This window comes from Podarcis melisellensis, assembly GCF_964234715.1.
Source record: "Podarcis melisellensis genome assembly, chromosome: 5".
Taxonomy (NCBI): Eukaryota; Metazoa; Chordata; class Lepidosauria; order Squamata; family Lacertidae; genus Podarcis; species Podarcis melisellensis.
The window spans coordinates 23,373,558-23,399,404 of record NC_138537.1 but is presented as its reverse complement, the minus strand read 5'-3'; the positions used below and the strand labels follow the sequence as shown (position 1 = coordinate 23,399,404).

Here is a 25,847-nt window from a genome sequence, read left to right as displayed (position 1 = left end):
TATATTTGTATCGGTTTGGTTGGCATGGCTTAACAATATTCTTAAAGTAGATTTAACATTTGTAATGCAATGTTAAAAAATGAAGAAGAAGTACCAGCATGGAATGGTACATTTTTATTTTTGCATGAGTAGTTAAGACTTTTGGGGTTTGCGGGAGTAAGCTTCTAATATTATATTAACCTGTTTCATTCACTCTGTTAAGATTTCTCTTTAACATGGCTTTTACTTGTCAATTCTCATGGAGCTAGCAGTGCAGCTTTCTTTATTTACACCCCACCCCACCCCACCCCGACCCCTGGTATTGCTGCCTCCTTACTAGAAACCTGAAGCTTTATATTGTAGAAATATGCTAGTGTATAGATCTCGAGCGCTGTCACTACACAATGCCATATTTTGGAGGGCAAATATTCCTTACTTTAAATCTTCAGCTTTGCCCTTTCCTTGAATAGTAAAGTCCGCTCCGCTGCTTGCTTGCTCAAGGATATATATATATATTTAAAAGATGGTGCCTGTTGGTTGTTCCTCCTACTGATTTTACTGTTCCTTTTCTCTCTTTTTCTCTCTCCCTGCTCCATCCCCACCTTCCTTTTTATTTTCTTCATTATTATTATTATTATTTTATAAAAAAAAAACCTGGACTATCTTATACTCATCCTCCATTAGGGAATTCCTCAAGCTGTACTCCCCCCATTACCAAAGAGGCCTGCGCTTGAAAAAACCAATGGTGCCACCGCTGTCTTTAATACTGGTATCTTCCAATACCAGCAGGCTCTTGCAAACATGCAATTGCAACAGCATACAGCCTTCCTTCCACCAGGTAAGTGACGCAGCTTCCCTCTGCCCGCGCGGGAGCCAGGCACAAGCCAAGGTCACAGGAGGACTTCCCCATATCTTAGCAGACCTCGGAGGCTAAGGATTAGTTGCTAGCTAGAGAGCCAAGGAAAAGCGATCCCCGCAGGGTTGGCCCTTTGTGAGTAGGGAAGGAATACAGTCTTGCTGCTAAACTGCAGATTCTGCATATGTTTGTCTTGAAAGCAAGGTGTCTGGGTGCTTTCTGGCCTAATGTGACAATCTGCATCTTCAAAGTGTGTGATCTTACGTTTCCAAAACAGCATTTGAAGTCTTTCCCCTTGTGCCTCTTTTGCCTAATCCTCCATTTCACCTCTCTTCAGCTGTTTGGTATGGTTCTTTTTTTATATATATAAAAAATTGTTGTAAGACCCCTTTGCTCTAGACCGCGTAACAAATCATTCCTGTATGTCGTAACCGCCTTCTAAGGCCTATTATGGAAGACAAGACCCATTAATCTTTTAATTGTTTATTGGGGGGTGGGGAGAGACACAAACCTTTTGGAGCTTTGCCGTTGATTTTATCGTGAGCGAGACCAGCTATTATTGTCCATTTCTATACCGCTTGATATTTTAAAGGGGGGAAATTTCAACGCGGCTTACAACACATTGAAACATCAAATAAAACAATCCAGAATAAAACATTTGCTGAAGGAAGTCAAATTCAGAATGTAAATTCAGAATGTAAATTCCACCACCACTTAGTCTGAAAGAAGACCCACCCGGGTGCTTTTGTGCTCCTAGAATTTATGTCCTGAGATCGCTAAGTCGGAACTAAACTGGAGGGTCCATTGGGAAGATCCCTGCCGGAAGGATGAGTGGCAAAATTGGGTTGCTTTGTCCATTCCCCCCCCCCCAAGGAGGGTGGCACTCTAACATGCCGTGGACTTGACTTCCACACTTATTTAAAGCCTGCTTTAAACATTACTGGGAAGTTGACCATTACATCCCACTTAAGGGTTGTTTGCCTCCTTGCACCCCCAAATGCCAAGGAATAACCAGGGTTATTCCAGGGGTCTAAGTCACACAGGGTTCTAAGTTCTAGAGTTCCAGGGGCTACACAGGTAGTACAGTGGTGCCTCGCAAGACGAAAATAATCCGTTCCGCAAGTCTCTTCGTCTAGCGGTTTTTTCGTCTTGTGAAGCAACCCTATTAGCGGATTAGTGCTATTAGCGGTTTAGTGGCTTAGCGGCTATTAAAGGCTTAGCGGCTAAAAGCCTATTAGCGGCTTAGCGGCTTAGAGAAAGGGGGGGAGTGAAAAAAATCGCAAGACTCACAAGACATTTTCGTCTTGCGAAGCAAGCCCATAGGGAAATTCGTCTTGCAAAGCGCATCAAAAAACGGAAAACCCTTTCGTCTAGCGGGTTTTTCGTCTTGCAAGGCATTCGTCTTGCGGGGCACCACTGTAAAGGCTCGCCACTGCAGATGTTTCATCCCTAAACACACGAGAGGATAGGAGGGGATCCCAGGAGCAGGACTAAACACATAGCTCCATAGCCCCTTTGTATTTTGTGTTGTCCCTTCATGCAAGTGAGAAGGTGCTAAGATGTTCCCAGGGCCACCATTGACTTCGTGTAAAAAGTTGCACAAGAGCGGGTGCTTTGGGCAAAACGCTGCACATAAAACTGATGATTACGTGTTCAGGTGAGGATGGCAAAGTCATACGTAATCTCTTTTAAAGGGTACCGAGTCCTTGCTAGACCCATTTCTGCTCCGCCTAAAATCAATGGCAAAAACTCGCTTAGGTTTCCATTGTGATTCCCAGTGCTTCAGCAGGAGTGAAACAATAATATTAGCTTCTGGGAGGATCTGGCCTGCTTGGTCTCTTACTGCATTTATTGAGATAAATATATGGAATGGTATGTTGGCACTATTTCACATGTCGTTGTGTGAAATGAACTGTTTCCTATCCTAATGAGAACATACCTCTTTGTGTGCTAAATTCTGCTAGAGAAATATTGAGGGACTCTAATGGGTTTCTTCCCCCATTTACTACTTTAAATCAAACTTTGTCTTGAGCTGGGGAAAAAGGAAGATAAAGTTTGAATTAGCAAGTTTTGAATTACACCTTGATTAATGAATTAAACCTTTTGAAGTCAAGGTGATGAATGTAATAACAGGGTTGTTGTTTTTAATTACTGATAAACAAAGGGGTCCTACACAACTGTCTTTTTTTTTTCATTCCTGCCAGTTTTTGCACCATAGGTTTTCATTGCTGCCTTACATTCATTTGCTGCAAACCCTGTGCAAGAATGTGCGTTGGTTTAAAATGTCAGTCTAAGATTAAAACCGAAAGCATGCGTAGTTAAATTTCAGGAAATAATTATAAAGAAAAGCAAATGCTTTTTTCATTACATATGTACAAGTAAATTAAATGTACAGATTATAGAACTAATAATATGTAGGTGAAAATGGCATAAAAATAACAACAATAATAATACAGATAATGCTGATGGTGTATAATATGTGCACATTATGCTTGTCAAAAGAAGAAGATAGGCCTCAGTCTCAAGGGACAATTAAAGAATAAACACAAGGGAAGTGGAGGCAGAGGTGAGCCAGGAAACAATATGCCCTTTCAGTTGCAATAGATTCAACCCAATGCCCTTTGTTCATAGAAATATTCCTTCTGTGATTGCAAAGGCTTTGACCTCCAGTAACAAAAGAGGTGAAGCTTAATTTCTCCAATTCTGCCTCCCTTTAGCAGTCACTTGTACCACCTGTCAGAGTAGCCAAGGGGGTTCCCCCCAAAAAAGCTGTGAAACAGTTTTCAGAGCCACAGAGTGAAGGGGTATTGGCCAAAATTTTTCTCTCTTTCATTAGCAGGAAGCAGGAGCGCTCTCTTCATCAGCAAAGCTCCACTCACAGAAGATGTGTGTGTTTGCATGCACACAAGCAATGGAGAGAGGGTTATGTTGTCCTGCTAAGTTCAGAGAAAAGCAGCTAAGCTATATCCATCCAAAAAAAAAAACCCCAACTGGCCCATATCACTGGCTAACCCTGTGTTGCATCCAGACTTACTTAAGCGGACTTAGTTCCCAGTGCTATCAGTGGGATTTAAGTCAAGACAAACTTGTCCCCTTCCTTTCAATAGGATCTTTGTTCAACTTAGTCTGGATCCAGCCCAATGCCTTCAAAATAGATTAGTACTAATAATGCCGCAGAGTAGTGACTCGTCATTTATAAAGTTTTTTTAGTAGTTAAAATTTCAAAAGGAACTTCGAATATCATAATTCATTTGTATTGTAGTGGTAATTGTATGCAACAGATACAAGATAATTATATAATTTAAAACCAGTTTCCCAATAACTGTTGTAATTTCAGCACATGTTTGTTCCCGCAGACTTCTTTAGTTGCAAAACCGCTAGGAAAAATCTGCAGAGGGCACTATAGTAACATCCAGGACATTTCCCTTGCAGAAAGTGTCAGCACATCTTCTGCTTACTAAGGGGGCAGTGAGAACAGTTGGCCTCCATCCTGACAGTGCTCTCTTCACACAGCCCGAGATGCAGAACCCACAATTAGTGTGGATCTCAGCAGCATAGAACAACAACATTGTGTGTTTAGTTGTCCACACATAGATGCCATTAAGCTCGGATCACTCTTGAATATGCATATATTGAAGGGTGCGTTGCTCTCACAGGTGCATTTCCACTTGCAGTCACCACACTAAATGTGCATCTGTTGAAGGGTGGGGGCAATGCTACATGCAATTAAGGTGTGCATGTAGCCTCACATGTAGAGAATCACAGGGATGCAATGCGCCCCTAAATTATCCTAAGATATCCTGCATGTGCCAGTATTTAGGGTAGCCCCTGCTTGATACGCAGTGCTGCAAACTTTTGTAGTTCTGATTTAATATCTGAAATCAAGGCACTAGATCTCCGTACAAGTGAAAAGTATCACAATCCAATAATGTCCTGCAGGTTTAAAAACAAGAATAATAATATAAGCCAATTTTCAGGGAAATTGGTTTGAGACCCAGCAGGCATTACACACTTAGTAAGGAATGGATTAATTAAAATTGGTGATATTAAAAACCAACAACTCAAGCTTCTTCTCATGCTGTTAGAGCCTTCATTACCCTTACTGCCCTAGCTCATTTTAATCAAAATGCCAGCACACAGTTCAATCTGCTTTTCCTCCTGCCCTGCTCATGTCAGACTAGTTCTAATTGACCACCACCTTGCTGTTTGAGTTGACTGTGCTGATGGTTACATGCCACTGTTTCCCATAATAACCAATTTTTTCTTCTTTGTTCAAATGAGATTTTCCTAATTACACGTGTGATGGGTTGTTTTAATTCTTTTCCCTTTGCAAATCCACCTTCCTGTTGCAATGCATGATGGGCAGGCTCAATATTGTGCATGACACCCGCTACAAGTGTTGGTAGGTGCCAGCTTTGTTTCTTGATTACCTTTTTTTAAAAAAAATCTGTTTAGCAGCTCACAGACTCTCAAAATCCACTGCTGGGTCTTTAACATGTAGCTATTGTGCCAATCCATTTCCCCTCCTCCTCCCCTTTCCCCTTGCACTAACAACTCGTCAATTAAATGCACTTGCTTCTATTTAATTGACTCAGAAATCCTAGAAGCCGTTTAGCAGACCAGGTGGCTGTGTGACACATCCCCCTTTGCCCTGTCTCCCCCCCCCCACACACCGCCAACCCCCCCCCCCCCAATGCCACAATCTCCTTAGCAGCTCTGGTGGATTTTGACTGGACTCGTGAGTTCCAGTTTTTTAGATACTGTTGTGCGTCTTTCTTTCTTTTGAAAAGAAAAGGAAACATTCAGTTATATACTTCGTGCAAGTTAATCCAGAACTAGAATTTCAAGCCAGGAGATTATGAAATGTTAAGAGCGGTAAAAAAGGGGGGGGAGGGAGAGACGGGTGGTGGTGGCAGAATATTTGTCGTGAGATGTTAAAGAAAGCGGGTTACGTCAAGTTTGTTGGTTGACTATGAACTGAAATAATTGAGCTTGATTGTGTTGATTCCCGTGATTTGATGGTAACGAGCGTTTCTCCTCCTCTCTCCTCCTCCTCCTCCTCCTCCTCCTCTTTCATCTCTCTCCCTCCCCTCCTTCCTCGCTCTCCGGAATGTTGTCCCGCTTTTTGCGCTGCGATTGCATGTCACTTTGCTGGTGGTGATATCTCGTCCCCACGGCTTATCTGCTGATATAAATACCATACTCGACGATTCCGCCACCTGTTGCCATGGTTTCCCATACTGCTACACTCTCCTGTATGTTTGCTTATATGATTTTCCTCCCGAAAGTTCCCATGGTGCACGGCGGTACGCCCACCACTGTGTCTGCAGCAGCAACATCTGCCACAAGCGTCCCCTTCGCTACAGCAGCCACAGCCAACCAGGTTTGCTAATTTACAGCTTTGTTTCTTAAAACATAACTCAGAATCAGTGCTTTTCAGAAGCATGGGGTTTTGTCCGTCCCCCCCTTTCGTTCTGTTTCGTTTTTTGTTCGTTCGTACCTCTTGTTGGCCTACACATTTCCCTGAGATCCGCAGCATAGCTTAACTAGCCTTTTGCCCATGCTCAGAAAGGTTCTGCACCTCCATTTCCAGTACTAAAATATTTGACACAGTCCCTCTCATGAATTACTCAGCATAGGAAGGACCCACTGCCTCCCCATTTGTTTTTACAATAGTCAGAGAGCTTGGTAATAGAAGGAATCCAAGGCTACAGTACTTTGTTTTGTTGTAAGTAGAATTTTACCAGCATTTGTTAACTGATGGATTAGAGTCTGGATAGGACTCCAACTCCCGCTCACCCCTGCCAGCATGGCCAGTGACCAGGAATTCTGGGAGTTGGAGTCCAACCGAATCTAGAAGGCCGCAGGTTCCCACATCCCTGGAGTAAAGGGTCAGGGATGCAGTAATAATAAAATCATTACTATTGATGGCTGGAATGTTCCGAAGCTATCAGAATCTGAATGCTTAAGCCTTTATAGCACTGCGGCTTTCTTTTCAATTTTCAAATCAGTCAGGGGATTGACAGCCATGTCCATTGCAACCCAGATTACATTTACTCTTAGAAATCTATCGCAATTGCCTCTCTGCCTGGACAGTATAATTACAACAAACAGAAACATGGTAACAAGCCAGTAAGTAATAAAACTATTGCGCTTCAAATATCAAACTTAGAATCGAATCTGACTCAAATTTAAGTATGTGATTTATCCATTTGCATGGCTCTTAATCCCACCATCAATTACACAGCCAGTGATTCAAATGTTTGCGCAGGTGCTTAACGATTAAATAGACAATATTTCAGGGCAACGCAGCACACAGTTCATAGGTCATGAATGGTAGACCGTCAGCTTTTTGATTAAACCATTCTATTTGCCACACAAATGAGCAAAGTGCTGTTACACTCAGGTCCTGCTTGCACGGCTTCCTATAGGCATCTGGTTGGCCAATGCGAGAACAAAGATTCTGGACTTCTTGCATAGGCAAGGGTATTCTCTTGGGCCACAGAGCACGGTGTGCAATACAATCCTTCTAATCTTTTCTTGGAAAGAAGACCTGCAATATTCAGGGGGCTTACTCCCTAGTAAGTTTAGAATTGCAGCCCTGATATGCGCAGGACCCTACTGTTGTGCATGAATCAGCATAAATGCAGATGTCCTACTTTTTTGCCACTGCACCATTCATTGCTCTACAGGTGCTCAGCAGAAGAATTGGTGGCATTGATGGTGCTGCGTATATATTCCCATTATTTCTGCCCCCCCCCCACTTTTTTGGAAAAATAACACGTCTGTGAACATTTTCAGACACTGAAGGATCACCCTTTAAGACTAGAGTGTTTGAACATGAAAAGCTTTCACTTCCTTCCTAAATGCATTATTAGTTTGCACTGCACCTTGCATTGATAAGTGCATTGCGTGGAAAGTGGAAAATTCAAGGCAGATCACACCGGCAGCTACACTAGGACCTGAGCACTGGAGAATTTGTATAAAAGGATTTCTAGGGAATCATCATCAAGACAGGCCATAGCCTTTCCAAAACACTTGATGATGACCCATGAAATGCTGCTGGCCAGCATGCTCTGCCTTCCCCATGCCTGAACCTTACATGTGTAGAAAGAGTTACTTTTTCCATTCCTGGGGGAGCCTCCCCCTCATCTTCCAAAACGTGGGTTCAGCAACCCACCTGCTTAGACTGAGGTTCCCCTTAGCTTTCCACTGGATGCTGCTGAATAACTGAGAGATGAAAGCTTAGGAGCTGAAAGCAAGTATACCCTTGGGACTGCAGAAAACAGCTCATGCCTTAGTTGAAACTGAGTGGTTACAAAGACCGTAGGTGCTATGGCAACAGATTCATGCACATTTGCTAATGGTTCCTCTCCCACTCTCACCTGTACAGCTTCACATTTTCTGTATAGTAGAACCTCATTTTGCTACCGGGATCCATTCTGGAGTCGCGGTCGCTGGCCGAAAAAGACGCTGGACAAAGTGTCACGTTTGTACACGCGCGCGGAGCGGTTTGCGCTTCTGCGCATGCGAGAGCGGTGAACCCGGAAGTAACCCGTTCTGGTACTTCTGGGTTTGCTGCGGACGTTCGGCGGAATGGGTGCTCACCGAAGCAGATGCTAGACGAGGTACCACTGTATAGGAAAGCAGGATCTGATCAGCCCTGTTCAGACATTCTCAATCGAACAATTCCAATCTTAGGGGCAAAAGGCAGCTGTATGCTTGTTAGACCCATTCGCCCTTGTTGCATTCCCGATGACCCACTCCTGCAGCCGCCCCATGCTAAATGTCTGTGGTGAATGGGCTGTTTGTGTTGGATTCTTGTGCAGCATAGACTGATCATGCAGGGTTCTCAATAGGATGCGGTGCAAGGTCCCTGCCGCAAACGTCTGCTGTCAAGCAAGACAGAGGCTGTCAGTCCAGTTAGCGCTCCCCTGATGTACCCTCTCCCCACGCACACAGTTGGCATTGCACGAAGGAGAATTAACAGAATAGGGATACGAAGTTCACAGACCAGTACAAACGATAGGAAGCCAATGTAAGTTAGGTGTAAGTTATGCAGCTGTATCTTATCCATAGTCCAGACTCCATTCAGGAGCAGAGCTACTGGCCTTCAAGAGGGGGAGCAAGCTTTTAAAATGGAGTTTAGACTTGGCAGTGTAACATCAGCTGGGTCCACATGGTCGTGTGACCCAATTGAGCAGAGTTTGGAATAGGGGCAAGTCTTCCCCTTGTCCCATCTCGTCTCTGCCACTCACCCCAAATGCCCATTTTGGGGGGACTGGCGTGGCCAGGGTGGAGCATTTTCCTTTCAAATATTGCTTGAAAGGCTGGCCATGAGCCTCTCGCAGATAGGGTACTGCTTATGCCAAAATTAAAAGTTCAGCATAAGTGGCTCACAGATACAGACCTCTGCACAGGGCACCTCCTTGCGCATGTGCTCTGGAAATGGCAACTGTTGTTTCTGCTTTCTGTATGATTATCTCCAGCATACAGATGGGTGAGATGTCTTGCTTCCAACCTCATCAAGACTCCACACAGTAATGTCAGTGAAAGAGGAGTGGTAGGAAATTGCACCTCGGGTGTGTGCCCTTTCTGTTGGTTAAGGACCAAAAGGAAAACAGCAGCCACATTGGCACATTTCCCAGACAGTATGCAAACTGAAACACAACCAGTCTTCAAAATTCACACTTCTCTGAATTTTGCAATGCGGTGCTCCCATCAACTATTGTGTACAGAAATGCATATACTAGGATGAAGCATGCCTAAAAATGCTTATATTCATGAAAACAGCACATTGAAATTCATTACAGTATGGAAAATATAAAAATATACAATATACAAAAAGATGTATGTTAGGAGAGATTCGCACTAAAATGGTGGTGAATTTTCATGAGGATTTTTTTTTAAAAAAAAATTGCAAACTGATGTGGAAATGTGGAGAACTGAATTTAAAAAACTGGAATTGATAGACTTGCCCATTCTGAAGGGCCCCCACATGGGACTGTTGCCACAGCCTTTGCAGTGGCCCCAAATCCTAATATTATGATTGATTCATAAGCAACAAAACAAAGGACTGTATATCAGGAATCCCCCCCCCCCCGATTTAGTATGAATCGGTTGATAAACAGTTCAGCCACCTTTAAAAAAAAATTTTTTTTAATGTCTTTTAGGATCATTAATGTAAAACCTCTGGCAAAATCCTCTTTCCCTCCCACAGATGATAATGTATTTTTAAAAGACACTGCCCACCCCCATGCATTTTCCAAGCCAGATTCTGTTTTCGTTGTGCAATCTGACCATTTCATGCGTATCTCTCTGGGTCTTCATAACGCACTGCAGCCAAGTTCCGCAGCCCAACCCTCAGTATATGCATATATGAGCCATATATGTATATAGTATGTAAGCATTGTTGACATAATGTAACGCCACCAGAAATAGCCCACCCACCCCCACCTCCCGCAATGTGCATGCATGCAGAAGTTGTTGTTTTTTTAAGAGAACTGGCCCCTTCGTCGTCACTTGCCAGTGCTCAAGGTCCTTGGTCTGTTTCAACAGCACTGCTCTTGAAGCTTCTACACAGCTGGGTGCAACATCCTCTCCTGCTGCCGTAGAAAACAAATGGTACGAGAAGCTCAATTACACTTGGCACATGTTTCCGTGCACATGCACAAAAAATGTGCTGTAGAAATGTATACAGTACACCTAAAGAACAAGTCTGTGGCTAGGGGGCAGTTAGTCATGTTTGGTGGGTGGGATGTGGGACTCAGTTACAAGATGTGCCACAGCTCTTCGTCTCCCATCTCCTGACCTGTCTGGTGGCTATTATTATTATTATTATTATTATTATTATTATTATTATTATTATTAAAGGAATGGGTTTCCCATTCTAAAATCTGACTGTGCAGTCAGTCTGAAACGGGCCCCAAAATCCCATTTTTCCTTCTCCAAGGGTGCATTAGCTAAAAACCATTAACTTGAGCTCTTGAGCAAATGTATAACAAGAACACAACTGTATAAATTATTATTATTATTAATTCAACTTATACACCGCCCTGTACCCGGAGGTCTCAGGGCGGTTCACAACAAGACCACAACATATAAAATCAAACCAAAAGCAGTTACCCAATAACCCCCCCCCCCAAAAAAAGTCACATTCTAAAAGGGTGTTGGATATCAATAAGATTGATCAAAGGCCTGGTTAAAAAGGAACATTTTTGCCTGGTGCCTAAAGGTATATAATGAAGGCGTCAGGCGGACTTCCCTGGAGAGAGCATATATACTTGAATAACAGCCAACGGGAAGTTTATAGACTGCAGACTTGAGGGAGTAGTTGAACAAAGTACAGTCATACCTTGGTTGCCGAATGCCTTGGTACTTGGATGTTTTGGCTCCCAAATGCCGCAAACCTGGAAGGGAGAGTTCCATGTTTTGGAATCCGAATGTCTGATGCAGCTTCTGCGGCTTCCGATTGAGTACAGGAAGCTCCTGCAGCCAGTCGGAAGCCGCACCTTGGTTTTCGAACCGTTCTGGGAGTCGAACCGACTCCTGGAATGGATTGAATTTGACAACCAAGGTACCACTGTACCGTAGTGCAGAACCTTGCATCTGGTGAGTAGGTCCTTCTTTATCCTTTCTGAGCCAATTCAGACTTCATTTTGAGGAAGGGACGTAGTTCTGTCTCAGGTTTAGTCCCAGAGCCCATCTTTTGGCATCTGAACCCCTAGAAAGCCACTGCCTGCCAGTGTAGACAATACTTGGCTGAATGGTCCAATGGTCTGACTCCGGATGAGGCAGCTTCCTGCATTCCTAACTTTGAAGTGCAAAGAAACGCTCCTTTGTTCAGACCACATCTTGAGAAGGCCCAGGCCATTCATGGGTTGCATATTCCTATATTCAATGGCTACGGGCCCCAGCTTTTGCAGGATTCCCACTGCCAGCTGCGGAAGAGCAACACCTCATCCCTTCAGGGAGACATTTTGTTGGCCAGCAAAGAAGAAGGCCCAGTTAGAATCACCAATCCATATCCCACCAAGTTGAGTTTGTTTTAATTGTTGCAACTATAGCTCAAAGTATTGATTTTTAGCGGGTGGGGGGAATACTCCCAAGTTATGCACTGTTTGAAGATTTTCTTTCAAATGGCAAAGAGAAAGAGGGAGAGAATAACTGTATATTACGGTGCAAAGCACTTATGTTTCATAACAAAATACATCTAAAATATCACTCCAGGTAGCCTTACTTTCCATATTATGGAAAATTAGACCCTTGTGGGGGAAATTTAATATGGATACTAACAATTCTATACTTTTAATCCACAATTTAGACATTTGACAGTGTGAGCCTAACCATGTCTACTCAGAAGTAAGTCCTGTTGAATTCATTGGGGCTTGCTCCTAGGTAAGTCAGGTTCGAATTGCAGCCTTATTTTTATAAATAACTTCCCCTGCACAAAGGCACCTGGGGCAATATTTATAAAATTTTAAGCAGAAATGCCATTCACAAAAATGATCCAGACAGTGTCAGCTGTAGTCAAAACAAAATATTAGCACCAGGTCATAATCAGTAAGTGAAAACAGTCCCTGCTACTCATCTGCCATCAACAAAGGATTCTCTTTACTTGCTAGTAAACTACAGTTAGGTGGATCTGCATTGGAAAGGCATTTCCAAGGTGTGACACCAGAATAGAGATAGATGATTCTCTTTCTTGCTTTGCTAAGTTTACTTGCCTAAAATGGAGTCTTTAGGAATCTGGGGAAGACATACTGCCCCCCCACCCCTACCCCAGCTGGGAGAATAATATTTTGGGAATAAATCCAAGAACCTCATTAGGAGGTTATTCTTGGGAAGATACTTAAATTGGATACGTGCCCCTCCCCACCAAATGTGTTTGTGTGTGTTTGTGTATTTCAGTGCAAAGATGGAAACAAGTATATGATTCTTAGGTGCATGATTAGCTTATGTACTTGAGATTTTATCCCAGTTCAGTTCTGGAGTGGATATTCTGAGTGTTGGAGATTCTAGCTCTGCCTTCCGATATGCCTTTCGCTTGAATATCAGCGCAGCTTAACCAGAAAATGAAATGATTTGCAACAAAACAAAACAAATCTGGCTCAAAGTATCTTAAAATTGAGCGTGCAAAATGCATGGGCCAAAAGGTTGCCAAATTTTTCCACAGCGAGTTAGGCAAAGTCCCCCAAACCGTATAAATATGTGTAGGCCAACAAAAAGGACTTTTGAAATTATTGCACTGCATGAACTTTTAACTGTTAATTTTATCCTTCTTTCTAAACAATCAGTAATCATTACTAAACATTGGTTGATATACTACTTAACAGAACATTTTTGTTTAAATTGATACCTGTGTTTTGGTTAACTTGCTGTTCCGATATAGAAGTCCACCATCTTTCACCTGAGCTGTTAGTAAAAAAATAATAATCTTGCATTCTTGTGGAAGGCATTATTCACAGGTTACATTCCTTTTCTTGTTCTTCAATAGATACCCATAATATCTGCCGAACATCTGACTAGCCACAAGTATGTTACACAGATGTAGACATATAATCATCAAACAGTAAGTTTCTCAAGTATGCTTTATATTGCATTTTGATAGTGCTATTCTGGATTTGCATTTTCTCCTCCCTGGAACAAGAAGCAAGGTAGCAGCCCAGTTTGGATGTAATACCCACAGCAGGCCGGAGAGCAGACTAAGCTAGGACTCCTCCGTGGTATCTGCAACACAGTCCGATGCATGCCTACTAAACCCAAATGAGTAGAATGTCAACCCAAGTAAATGAGAAGTCCTGTAGTTTTTTGGGTGAGCATCTGCTTTATATCCAGAAAGTTCCAAGGTTCAATCTCCAAGTAGGGCGGGTGTAGTCAGTGCCAAACTGCATGGACTTGATGTAACGCAGCTGCCTTCCCATTTTCCTAAATGTGCATAGGATTCCAGGTAATTTTTGTACTTGGAGGGAAAAAGTCTCACCTTCCCCTGATGCCCATACCCATGTAGTTTGAAGGGGAAAGTCCATTCACACTTTTTATCCTGTCATCTACTGTATACATGGGACGCGGGTGGCACTGTGGGTTAAACCACAGAGCCTAGGACTTGCAAATCAGAAGGTCGGCGGTTCGAATCCCCGCGGCGGGGTGAGCTCCCGTTGCTCAGTCCCTGCTCCTGCCAACCTAGCAGTTCAAAAGCACCTCAAAGTGCAATTAGATAAATAGGTACCACTCCGGCGGGAAGATAAACGGCGTTTCCATGCACTGCTCTGGTTCACCAGAAGTGGCTTAGTCATGCTGGCCACATGACCCGGAAGCTGTATGCCGGCTCCCTCGGCCAATAAAGCGAGATGAGCACCGCAACCCCAGAGTCGGCCACGACTGGACCTAATGGTCAGGGGTCCCTTTACCTTTTACTATATACACAGGCTAGTTGTAAGTGGCATTTGAAAGTATCATTTAAAAAAAAATGAATACAAATCCAAAATCCCATAAATAATACTCTGGATAATGTATTATGCCCTACACCAGGTGGCGTGCAGGTGTCATTTTTAATGATTACATAAGGATGGTTAATGACTACATAAGGAAATGGCTGATATCAAGGAGCCTTTGATTTTTCTTTCACTGCCACAGATTCCTCCTGCCCCAAAGTCTCTGTAGGTATAAGCATCCAATCGGCAAGGTGGCTCATGCAGCACATGAATGACTCTCAAGCTGTCATTCAATGCACTTTAAACCTGCATGGTCCGTAATAACCGCAAGTCAAGTTGCCTCTGTCATCACACCAAAACAATCATGTCCTTTCAGTAGGTGCAGGCCTTAGTCTCCTTTTGTGTGAGACTCAGAACTGGGAATCATCAAGCTGATAGTCTCTCCCCTGCACAAATTACCAAATGATATTGAATTTGTGTGTGTGTTTTGTGACACCAGCTGTCAGGAGAGATCAGGCAAAGACCACAAACTCATCCACTTGCATAAATTAATCTTGAACTGCAGCTCCAGCTACTGAATGTCAGGTCTTTATAAGTTAACCTTCTGCTCTGTGAGAAAAGGTTTCACTTGACTACACCTGTCTGCTTGGAAGAGAGTTTTTCTTTCTTTCTGCACTTAATTTAAATTTGTGATTGGAGTGTTCAGTACTGGTTCTGCCTGACATCATGTCTTCATCCAACAAGACTATTTTTAAGTTGCCGGTAATAGCTCGTCTGCCATCTCCTCTCCCTGTTTCAAGGGCAACGCCTGCTCTGGAAATGAATGTCTCTTCAGAACTTTTCCCTCTTCCTGCTTCAAGTTTTGCCTTGACATCAAATGCATTCACATGACAGCGCTGTGAGGCCACTTTAACTGGCATGGATAATCCTGCAAGTTTTTCCGTGGAAGTGACCTCACAGAGCCACAGTTCCCACAACCTCAAAAAACTACACTTCTCAGCATTCTCCGTGGCGATTAAAGTGCCATTCAAAGAAAGTTGACCTTTCAAATGCAGGACACTTCGCTGTTAAGGCAGGCAGTGTAGTTACCACCTATAAATAAATAAAAGGCAAGAATTGCCACTCTTGGTAATGGCAGGAATCATTCTGTACACTGTACCTTCCACAGCCACTTGGGTGTATTCTGAGGTCTGCAACTGCTATCCTTGCTCCTCTGGCCCAGAACTGTCATCCGGGGTCGATTTTGCAGCTCCAGTGACACAGCATGGCTCCTGACAGCCCTGCTTCTGTTTGTCACGTTCCTCCAGAGGTTTGTCTCCTGCAAGGGTGGCCTTCCTTCTCCCTAGGGGCGCCCCGCTTGTGTCGCTGTTCCCAGACAGTCCACTCTGCTCTATAGAGAAACCCTCATCTTGCCCAGTAGTTCAAAGTCTGGATTGATGGACCTCAAGTTGCTGCGCCTTCTCTTCCAGCCAGTCAACCACCTTGCACTTGCTGCAGGCGTAGTTTCTCACATTCTCAGGCAGGAAGACCAATATGGCGCTGGTGTTGCAGGTCGCTGTAGCAGCTCCCTCGCCGTCCATGCCTCTCGGTCCTTCATACACCGTGAGACAGCACTCCAAGCCCCAAAGCACCCTTGCAAACTCTCCCTATTTGCACTCTCCCTTTGGGCTCAGTTTGCATCACAGCTCAGAAGGATATTACCAGCTGGGTGGAGGCTGCCATTGCTGCTCCTCAGTCTGGCTATGGTTCAAACACCTAAGAACATAAGAAGAGCCCTACTGGATTGGCCAAAGGCTCATCTAGTCCAGCATCTGGTTCTCACACTGGCCAACCAGATGCCCAGGGGACCTGATAGCAGGACCTGATAGCAGCAGCTCTCTCCCCACTTGCGATTCTAGGCAACTGGTGCAAAAGAGGCATTCTCTTACAGAGAAGGGAGAGAGCAAAGGCGTTGTAGCTCATAGCCATTGATAGGTTTATCCTCCGTGAATTTTCTTCCTCTTTTTAAAGCCATCCAGGATAACTATGGGTGGAAAGGGGGGAAATGTGAGATAAAAAATGGCAAATAATAATTAGTACTAGTTATATCCTGGTTGGGACGTGGGTGGCGCTGTGGGTTAAACCACAGAGCCTAGGGCTTGCCGATCAGAATGTCTGCGGTTCGAATCCCCACGATGGGTTGAGTTCCTGTTGCTTGATTCCTGCTCCTGCCAACCCAGCACTTCGAAAACACGTCAAAGTGCAAGTAGATAAATAGGTACTGCTCTGGCGGGAAAGTAAACGACGTTTTCGTGCGCTACTCTGGTTCGCCATAAGCGGCTTAGTCATGCTGGCCACATGACCCGGAAGCTGTACACCGGCTCCCTTGGCCAATAAAGCAAGATGGGCACCGCAACCCCACAGTCGGCCACGACTGGACCCAATAGTTAGGGGTCCCTTTACCTTTACCTTTATCCTGGTTTGTGCTCTGGTGTTTAGCAAGTGCTGATGAGGATCAAAGCTAAATAAATTTAAAAGGGGGAAACTTTGCACATCACTTCCCATTTTAACTCAGCACAGATTTTGCAATCAATGTTGATTTAAATGCTTCATTAAATAATTAGTAGCGTATGTTGTATTTCAGTGCATTTGGATTAGAAGTGTTCAGGGGCTGTCATTGCCATATTTGAATAGCATCGAGGGTGGTGGTCGTGGTATTTCTTTCTTGCATGGAAGAAAAGTAGAGGGGAAAATAGCTGCAGGTGACGAAGAAACGAAGGCGACCCCTTTCCCACCCTCTTCATTATTTTCCGCAGATCATATAAAAGAAAAGAAAAGAGGACAGTGTGATTGAATGAAGAAACGGAACAGGTCATTAGCCATAATGTATATACCGTCAGATAACAGCACCCAAATTCCCTCAGCAGTAAGACATCCACATATTGCATGTTAACAAGATGAAATGACAACTCGGAAATCCACTGCACACTGTTGCCTATATACTTTGTACATTGAATAGATATTTGTGCTGGGGTGATCATATTGTCTAAAGACTACAGCATTGTCTATCTTTTCTAGCACACAGGTAAAGCAGCACATACACAGCAGAGGTATGCGCTGGCAGACTCCTTCCTACATAATCATGTACGTCATCTTGAAAAGACAGACTGTGATGTAGCCATAGATCTATTATGTATTGGTACGTCTGTAGACCAAGATATAATTTTTTAAGTAAGTTTATTTCTTTCAAGGTTTACAAAAAAATAAAAATAACGAAAGGTGCACCTTGTATTTAAAATTGCCATTATAGGAGAGAGCGTGCATGCACAGTATAATTTTTATTTTTCCTTTCGTTTTTTGCTTTTAAGAGTTAATATTTTTAAATGTAATAGATTGTAAGAAGTGGTAAAAAGAGGTATCTGACAGAGATGAATGTGCCAAGTATAAACCACAACTGTGTATATTTTTAAAGCACATCAATGGCTTTAAGTACCATGTTGTTAATGATGCTCATGAAGTGCCATAGACTGTAATCAAAGTAGAGTATTATTTCTGCAGTGTTACTTTTAAGAGCCACGTTTTTAATTTTGCTTGTTTTCCTAGTTGCTAATCAGTCAAAGGGCACCCCTTCTGTTTTAAACCAAAGCTGTCTCAGAAATGGCCAGTTTTACCTTAGTTAACAGTAGGCAGCACATTTTTAAAATAAGCAAAAACCAGTCTTAAACCCAGGTTATTCCTACACATACTGGATATATAAACCTATATAAATTATTATAATCCATAATAATAGTTATGCAAACTATACCATATAACAGACAATATACATTTTTTTTAAAAAAAATATCTTTTAAAAAAAGGGAAAAGCCATTTCTGAGACACTGTTTGCAAAACATTTGAGGAATTTTATTTTGCTTCGAATTTCTAACCTCTGTCAGAAGTCCAAGAGACTCTAAAAGTGTTGGAGGAGATGGGTTTTTGCTTTCTTCTCAAATGCATCACTTCAAAGTCACGCACTTCAAAAATAAAAATAGTGACTCTAATCACGAGAGAAGCACTGACATCAGATGCACGATTTTTTAAAAAAGAAACCAAAACAATGAGATAAATGGAGATGTTAATTAGAAATAGGTATCGGGTGGGTTAAATATTGGGATGAATTTTATATGTGATTTCTTCTGTTCAGATTTAACTGCTTATAGCCTTAGAAAGCCTTTACAAAAATGAAACAAAAAACATAGATGTGCATTCAAGTTTTCAAGAATGGATTCATCCAAAGGAAATCTTTTTTGTGGTTTGGATGTTGCAGCTAGTAAAGGATATATTTTGCTCTGTTCAGCAAAGCTAAAGGGTTGCTGAGGTGGAAGCCAGGTCACTGGTAGTCTATGGAATGGAAGAGGAGAGAGTTCAGTTCTAGAACTTTCCGTACTTCCAAGTTTACTTGCAGGTTTTTATGCTTGAGAGATGCTTTCTAGAAAAAAAAAAGAATGATGTGTTGATTTTACTGATTGTACTGTACATCTATTAAAGCCTTAGATTATTACATTACGGGTTAAAACCCATACCAATGTAATTTCAATCGTGTTAAGAAAGTATAGGTGACTTCACATGTTATTGTAGTTTACTTACATTAGAGAATACTACTTATTTTTTTTTCTTGTTAAAATAGTAGTTTTTATTTCTTACATTTATTAGATCATTTTCATTTTCTATTACCAGACGAATGCCATTTCAGTTTATAGAATTTTGTTTTATTAGATTTTAACTAATGAATTTTTCAAAATATGGAAAAAAATTAAAAAGTTTTTTTTCCTTCTTCATAGCATATGCAGTTTTGAATTTACATGTAGTGTCATGAATATTCGTATTATTGTTAACTAAATGATTTATATTTTACTGATTTAATATTACAATGTAAGAATATCAGTCATTGTTAGTTCTTGTCTAGTTTTCATTAAAAGAACAAAGATCTTTTATATGGATATCTTATATAATCATTGCTAAGTAAGAAGTTAAGTTGTTGCTATTGCAACGATCCTGGCAGACAACTGAGTAATATTTTGATGATTTATTTTGTTTGTAATTAATTATAAAAGAAAAAATCTAGTTCCTAGATATCAGAATAAAAAATTTATTTTCTACTGTATCCATTTCAAATGTTAAAATATTGTTTAAATATTTTTTTGAAATCCCTGAATATCAGGCCTTGTTATAAATAAGCTGCATAATCAATAGATCAAGGGACTTTTTGTTGATAATCCAAATACTCAAAAGTTTACGTATAACAAGAATTATAATATGTATGAGTGCGTGTGCAAACTCTTGAGGGTTGATTATGCTGCAATTTAGCATGTGGGAAAGTATAGAGAGGAAGGCTGACCTTTTGCACTTCTGTATATAGTCAAAAAAAAAAAGAGAGAAACCTGTATAATAGTAAGATCTTATTTTGAATAAAAATGTCTATAAATACAAGGAGTTTTGTTAAGGCTAATTAAAAAATAAAAAAGACAGGCTGAACAAAATTGCTTGCAAAAAAAGTGGCACAGAGTTAGCACTCCAAACCCCATGGGGGAAAAAAGTTGCTTTGCTTTATGTGAACAGCTTCTAGTTTGCCAGGATTCTTTCTGCTGGAAAGATTGGCCCTCGTTCCCAGTTCTCGTGACTAAGGACCCTTCTGCACTTTACAATTAAAGCACTATTGAACCACAGTCGTACCTTGGAATCCGTTCCAGAAGTCTGCTCGACTTCCAAAACATCTGGAAACCAAAGCGCAGCTTCCGATTGGCTGCAGGAAACTCCTGCAGCCAATCGGAAACACCATCGGAACATTCGGGTTCCAAAGAACGTTTGTAAACTGGAACTATCACTTCCGGGTTTGCGGCTTTTGGGAGCCAAAATGTCCGCGTACCAAGGCGTCCGGGATCCAATGTATGACTGTGCTCTAGATAGCCATGTCTTCCGCTGAAAATTCCTGGGAGTTGTAGTCTGTTAAGGCTGCTGAGAGTTGCTAGAAGACAATTTCTCCCCTCGCAGAACTACAATTCCCAGAGTTCCTTGAGAAGAGGGATTGGTTTCAAAAGCCATTGGGAATCTGTGAGGGGGGGCAGGGGTCTTCTAACTACTCCTAGCACCCGTACGAGACTACAGTTCCCAAGATCCTTTGGGGCAAGCCACAGCGGTTTAAAGTGACATTGTGCTTTGAACATATAGAGCAGTTGGGGCCTTTTTAAAAATAATAAAAAGCTGCACTGGTCCAAATCTGCCTGAAGATCATTACTAAATAAATAAAAAATATTTTTTTAGAAAACAAAATTTCAAACAAACAGGTACTTCAAACCATTGAAGGGAAATCATGGATCAGATATGTCGTACATTACTCAAGACAACTACTGCATGTTTAAAGTATCAAAGAGAGAGAGAGAGAAAGAGAAAGAAAATATATATAGATATAGATATATATAAAAGATATATATTCTATTCAAAACAGTTTCTGACAAATTTCAGTAGTTTTATTATTCACACACCGACACACAGAAATAAACACACACACACACACACACACAAACAGAAACCGATATTGACTTTCACATGCTCACAAAAATGTTTTTTAAAAAACTCGTCAACAGGCAAACCAAAACAAAACATCATAGCTGTAGTTGTTACGTAATTATTTTTATTGCTGTAGTGATCCTGTTCTTTTAGCAGGTGGAAAGGAAAAGGAAAAAAAAAACCTTATCAAAATTAACCATTTCTAACCTAAAGCACTTGAGAAACCGTGTAATATATATGAAGCCAAAGTGACGGGGCCGGGGTGGGGGGTTTGGGGAGAAAACGATTGGATTGGATTCTCTCTGGTAATAATTCACACCGATGAATTAGGACACGTTGCACCTCCTGGCAACCCCTGCAGCTTTCATCTGCTGAAAGGACAGGTGTGCTTGGTTTTTTACTATTATGTAATCACAGACTTAAATTTGCTTGGTAGTTGCTCCAAATTATGTACTCTGTCCTGGGCCGCAATTTGTTTTTATGCTTATTTTATTATTACTGCTATAGTTGACCTAGCTGTATGGAGAAAAAAAAATAAATAAAGTTAAATTGCCCTAATAAAACTTCTCTTTTGTAGTATCTTCTTTGCGGTTTTTAAGCTGGAGGGTGATGTGGCGTCCTCTGTCGGTGCCCTCTTGGTATTCACGCTGCCCTCAGAAGTTTCGGGTTGCCAACCTGAGAGATGGCATTCTCTGTGGCAGCCCCCTATGTGTTGGAATTGCCTCCCCACTAAGGCTCATTGGCACCTTCATTGTGTGGTTTCCATCACATGCTGCAGAGGCAGCTCTTTAGCTTTTTACACTTGAGCTTCATATTTAGTGTCTTGATAGTAATCTGCGTTTTAATATTGTACTTTTAAATTTGTTGTTGCTGTGGCCTTCGTGGATGAAGGGCAGGTAACAAATATAATAAATAAGAGTATACTTTTTAAATTTAAAAAATACGTTTTCTAAATGTATCTCTCTGTTTTTGGGGGGCGGGGATGGGGAGAAGAAAGCCTCTCAGTTAAAAAATTGATTCAGAAAAACCAAACACACCAGAGCTGACCAATCTCTTCTTGCGCTGAAATCTTTGCAGTGATGGAGTGCTCACCTTAGCGCTACATTGAATACATTCCTTAGTACTGAGCTGCTACGGGATGTGGGTGCCGCTTTGGGTTAAACCACAGAGCCTAGGAGTTGCCAATCAGAAGGTCGGCGGTTCAAATCCCCACGACGGGGTGAGCTCCCGTTGCTCGGTCCCTGCTCCTGCCAACCTAGCAGTTCAAAAGCACCTCAAAGTGCAAGTAGATAAATAGGTACCGCTCTGGCGGGAAGGTAAACGGCGTTTCTGTGCATTGCTCTGGTTCGCCAGAAGCGGCTTAGTCACGCTGGCCACATGACCCGGAAGCTGTACGCCGGCTCCCTTGGCCAATAAAGCGAGATGAGCGCCGCAACCCCAGAGTCAGCCACAACTGGCTGAGCTGCTATAGCACAGTCAATGGCCAAAAGGAACACCATACCCCTACTGGTGGAAGGAATAGGATGGCCCGTACCTGTGCTAAAAACAGCTGACCAACAGTGATGCATCTATGCCCCCGTCTGCCTTGTCTCACCTGCCTTCCATGACACTCCGGAGAGGGCACGGGACCCCCCCCCCATTTTAAATGGTGAGTAAGTACTACATTCTAGTACTGGTCTGCGTTGGAGTCACCAAAGTGTAGCGTCTCAGAGAAATTTGGGACTTGTCAGAAACAAAGCCAAGTCTTCATGGAGGCCCTTGAAGTGCTTTAAAACACCTTGCTGATCCAGGCATTAAAAAAAAAAAGAATTTGGACAAGTGTTTACCAAAACTAAAGGTCTTTAAGAACCACCCATTATTATTCGCTGTTTCAACCCCTCTTGAAAATCTGCAAAAAATAAAAATAAAAAATGCATTTGGCTTTGAATATATGATTCTGCATATATTGCCGCATCATACATTTGGTTTATTTTATTTTGACATTTATCGTTCCATCTTTTCCACCAAAGAGATCAAAGCGACAGACATGGTTCCCTTTTTATCTTCACAACAACCTGTGAGGTAGGTTAGGCTGAGAGACAATTAAGCAGCCAAAGGAGATTTGAAACCTGGTCTCTCAGGTCTTAGTCCAACACTCTGGCCACTGCGCCACACTGGCTCTCAATATACCATGCTTATCTTTTCTCATTTGAATGGAGTATTAGGAAGACGAAAGGAGTTCTGAGGTAGGTAGCCATGTGAGGGCTCAGCCTAGCCCAGGGCTGCGGAGCCTCTAGCACCATGGGCCAGATTTGAACCACCAGGCCTCCTCACCTGGCTCATGAGGCCATTTCAGTAAAGCCATCCCCATCTGCCTACACCTGACATCATCTATAAGGTCAGGTGTGGAGCAGATGAGGGCAAGACTTGGCCAAAATGAGCTTTGCAGGTACTGGCAGCTGGCACTGCACACAAAGGCCTTGTGCAGTGCTTTCCAAATGCCTGACAAATCAGCCATTTTGGATCAGCCGTTTTGGGGGTGTTTGAGAAGCACTGTGCACAGAGCTAAACAATCCCTTTAAAATATACCCCCCCCCCCGCTGCCCCACTTGCAGGCCAGCACCTTTGTCAAGCACCTGACGTGTGCCAGATTATCGTCAGGTGGGTGGTCCTGCCTACCTGTCAAAGTTGGCCCATGAAAGTGGGGGAGTCATGTCACCAGGACGCAAAGGTTCCCCGCTCCTGACCACAGCTTTTCCTTGAGCTGCCCCACTTTTGGGGAACCTGCATGTTAAAACCAAGCTGACACTCCACTTCCCTCTTCCCTTGTTTCACGCTTTTCTTCACTGGACTGTGAAATGAAGAACGCGGAAAAGAAATCCTGTGCAAAATAAGGCAGGTAAGTCCATTGCTGCAATCTCATTGTTACATGTATTCTATATGGGAGCACAGATTTACAGTTCTGGGGCCAGTTCATTGCTGCCCAAAGTGCATTTACCTGAAGAGAAGATGAAGCAGACTTTTCCTCTGTTGCTACAGAGGGCAGGGTTATCACCAACTGGTAGAAATGGCAATGGAGAAGGCTTGGTAAAAGCTGCTTGGCAATTAGCCGATTTGCGCTTCACTTTAAACCGTAGTTTAGCTTAACTACGGTTTAAAGGTGAGTTTGCTGTGTGCTGTTGCATAAGGAGATGATTGCGGCTGCTTGTTCCTTCTCCACTACTGCGAGCTAAGGCATGGATTGACTTTATGCTACATTTCATAGAATCATAGAATCATAGAGTTGGAAGAGACCACAAGGGCCATCGAGTCCAACCCCCTGCCAAGCAGGAAACACCATCAGAGCACTCCTGACATATGGTTGTCAAGCCTCTGCTTAAAGACCTCCAAAGAAGGAGACTCCACCACACTCCTTGGCAGCAAATTCCACTGTCGAACAGCTCTTACTGTCAGGAAGTTCTTCCTAATGTTTAGGTGGAATCTTCTTTCTTGTAGTTTGGATCCATTGCTCCGTGTTCGCTTCTCTGGAGCAGCAGAAAACAACCTTTCTCCCTCCTCTATGTGACATCCTTTTATATATTTGAACATGGCTATCATATCACCCCTTAACCTCCTCTTCTCCAGGCTAAACATGCCCAGCTCCCTTAGCCGTTCCTCATAAGGCATCGTTTCCAGGCCTGTGACCATTTTGGTTGCCCTCCTCTGGACACGTTCCAGTTTGTCAGTGTCCTTCTTGAACTGTGGTGCCCAGAACTGGACACAGTACTCCAGGTGAGGTCTGACCAGAGCAGAATACAGTGGCACTATTACTTCCCTTGATCTAGATGCTATACTCCTATTGATGCAGCCCAGAATTGCATTGGCTTTTTTAGCTGCCGCGTCACACTGTTGGCTCATGTCAAGTTTGTGGTCAACCAAGACTCCTAGATCCTTTTCACATGTACTGCTCTCAAGCCAGGTGAACCCAGGGATTATGGTTTCTCCCCACACCCCAACTGCAAGCGGTCAGCTATGAGGAAATCTTGGTTGCAGCTCATTGTTAGTTTGGAGAGAAACAAACCAGGATTTTGTGTTCAGACTATTACAAACTGTTGACTTAGCTCCCTGTAGCATAGCAGGAATGGCTAGAATTTCCTCCCTGTGCCCCAGTTCACCTTTAAACTCTAGTTAAGCTTAATTGGGCCCTTGGAACAGACTGTAGTGAGCTCTCCTTTGCTGGAGAGAAGAGGCTGGATAGTCATCTGCCAGGGATGTTGTCGTTGCATCCTGTGCTGCAGAGCCAGCATACCACAGAGGGTTGGACTAGATGACCACCAGGGTACCTTTCATTTTTTTGTTATAATTTGGTTAAAGGATAAAGGAAGAATTCCCTGGATGCCTAGGTCCAGGTTTGGTGCAAATGCTCTCTTGGTGACAGCGCCCCAGCAGAGATTTAAAATCACAAAACATGCAGGAAAGTAAAGGGTGGAAATATGGGCTGTCAGATCTTTAAAATATCCCGTTTCAAGTTTCTTCCAGCATAGAAAAGTTTCTTCTTAGCATAGAAAAAGAGACCACGTGTTTGGTAAGTTACAAATAGTTTGCTTACAAACTTTGCTTACAGACTTTCCCAAGGTCAAATTCATGTGCTTTTCCATATGGCAGCAAGAAAAGACAGGGAGTTTAACTTAGTTTCAAAAAGGTAAGAGTTTCTAAATTGTTTGTAGAGAAACACAAAGATGGCTTGCTAAAGCCATGTGGTCTCAGCATTAGCTCAGACATCCATTCTGGCTGGATTCACATGGTGGAAGAGAATGAACAAAGGCTTGGGTAACCCTCCCAACTGGGACGTGGGTGGCGCTGTGGGTTAAACCACAGAGCCTAGGACTTGCCAATCAGAAGGTTGGCAGTTCGAATCCCCGCGATGGGGTGAGCTCCCATTGCTCCTGCCAACCTAGTCCCTGATCCTGCCAACCTAGCAGTTCGAAAGCACGTCAAAGTGCAAGTAGATAAATAGGTACCGCTCCGGTGGGAAGGTAAACGGCGTTTTCGTGCGCTGCTCTGGTTCGCCAGAAGCGGCTTAGTCATGCTGGTCA

At 42.8% G+C, this 25,847-nt stretch overlaps 1 protein-coding gene across 29 annotated transcripts in view; it reads left to right on the top strand.

Annotated features, from left to right (window-relative positions):
* MBNL1 (muscleblind like splicing regulator 1) overlaps positions 1-21,356 on the top strand; it is a 180,307-nt gene extending 158,951 nt beyond the window's left edge. For 19 of the 29 annotated variants that reach the window (XM_081911205.1, XM_081911194.1, XM_081911201.1 and 16 more), the window contains 5 exons: positions 664-817; positions 5,202-5,237; positions 6,124-6,218; positions 13,332-13,406; positions 17,064-21,356. In XM_081911205.1, coding sequence (XP_081767331.1) covers positions 664-817; positions 5,202-5,237; positions 6,124-6,218; positions 13,332-13,388 — 342 coding nt within the window. In that variant the 3' untranslated portion in view covers positions 13,389-13,406; positions 17,064-21,356. The remainder of the gene's footprint in view (positions 1-663; positions 818-5,201; positions 5,238-6,123; positions 6,219-13,331; positions 13,407-17,063) is intronic. The other 10 variants (XM_081911198.1, XM_081911203.1, XM_081911207.1 and 7 more) reach the window with 2 other exon arrangements.
* Positions 21,357-25,847: the final 4,491 nt, after the last annotated feature.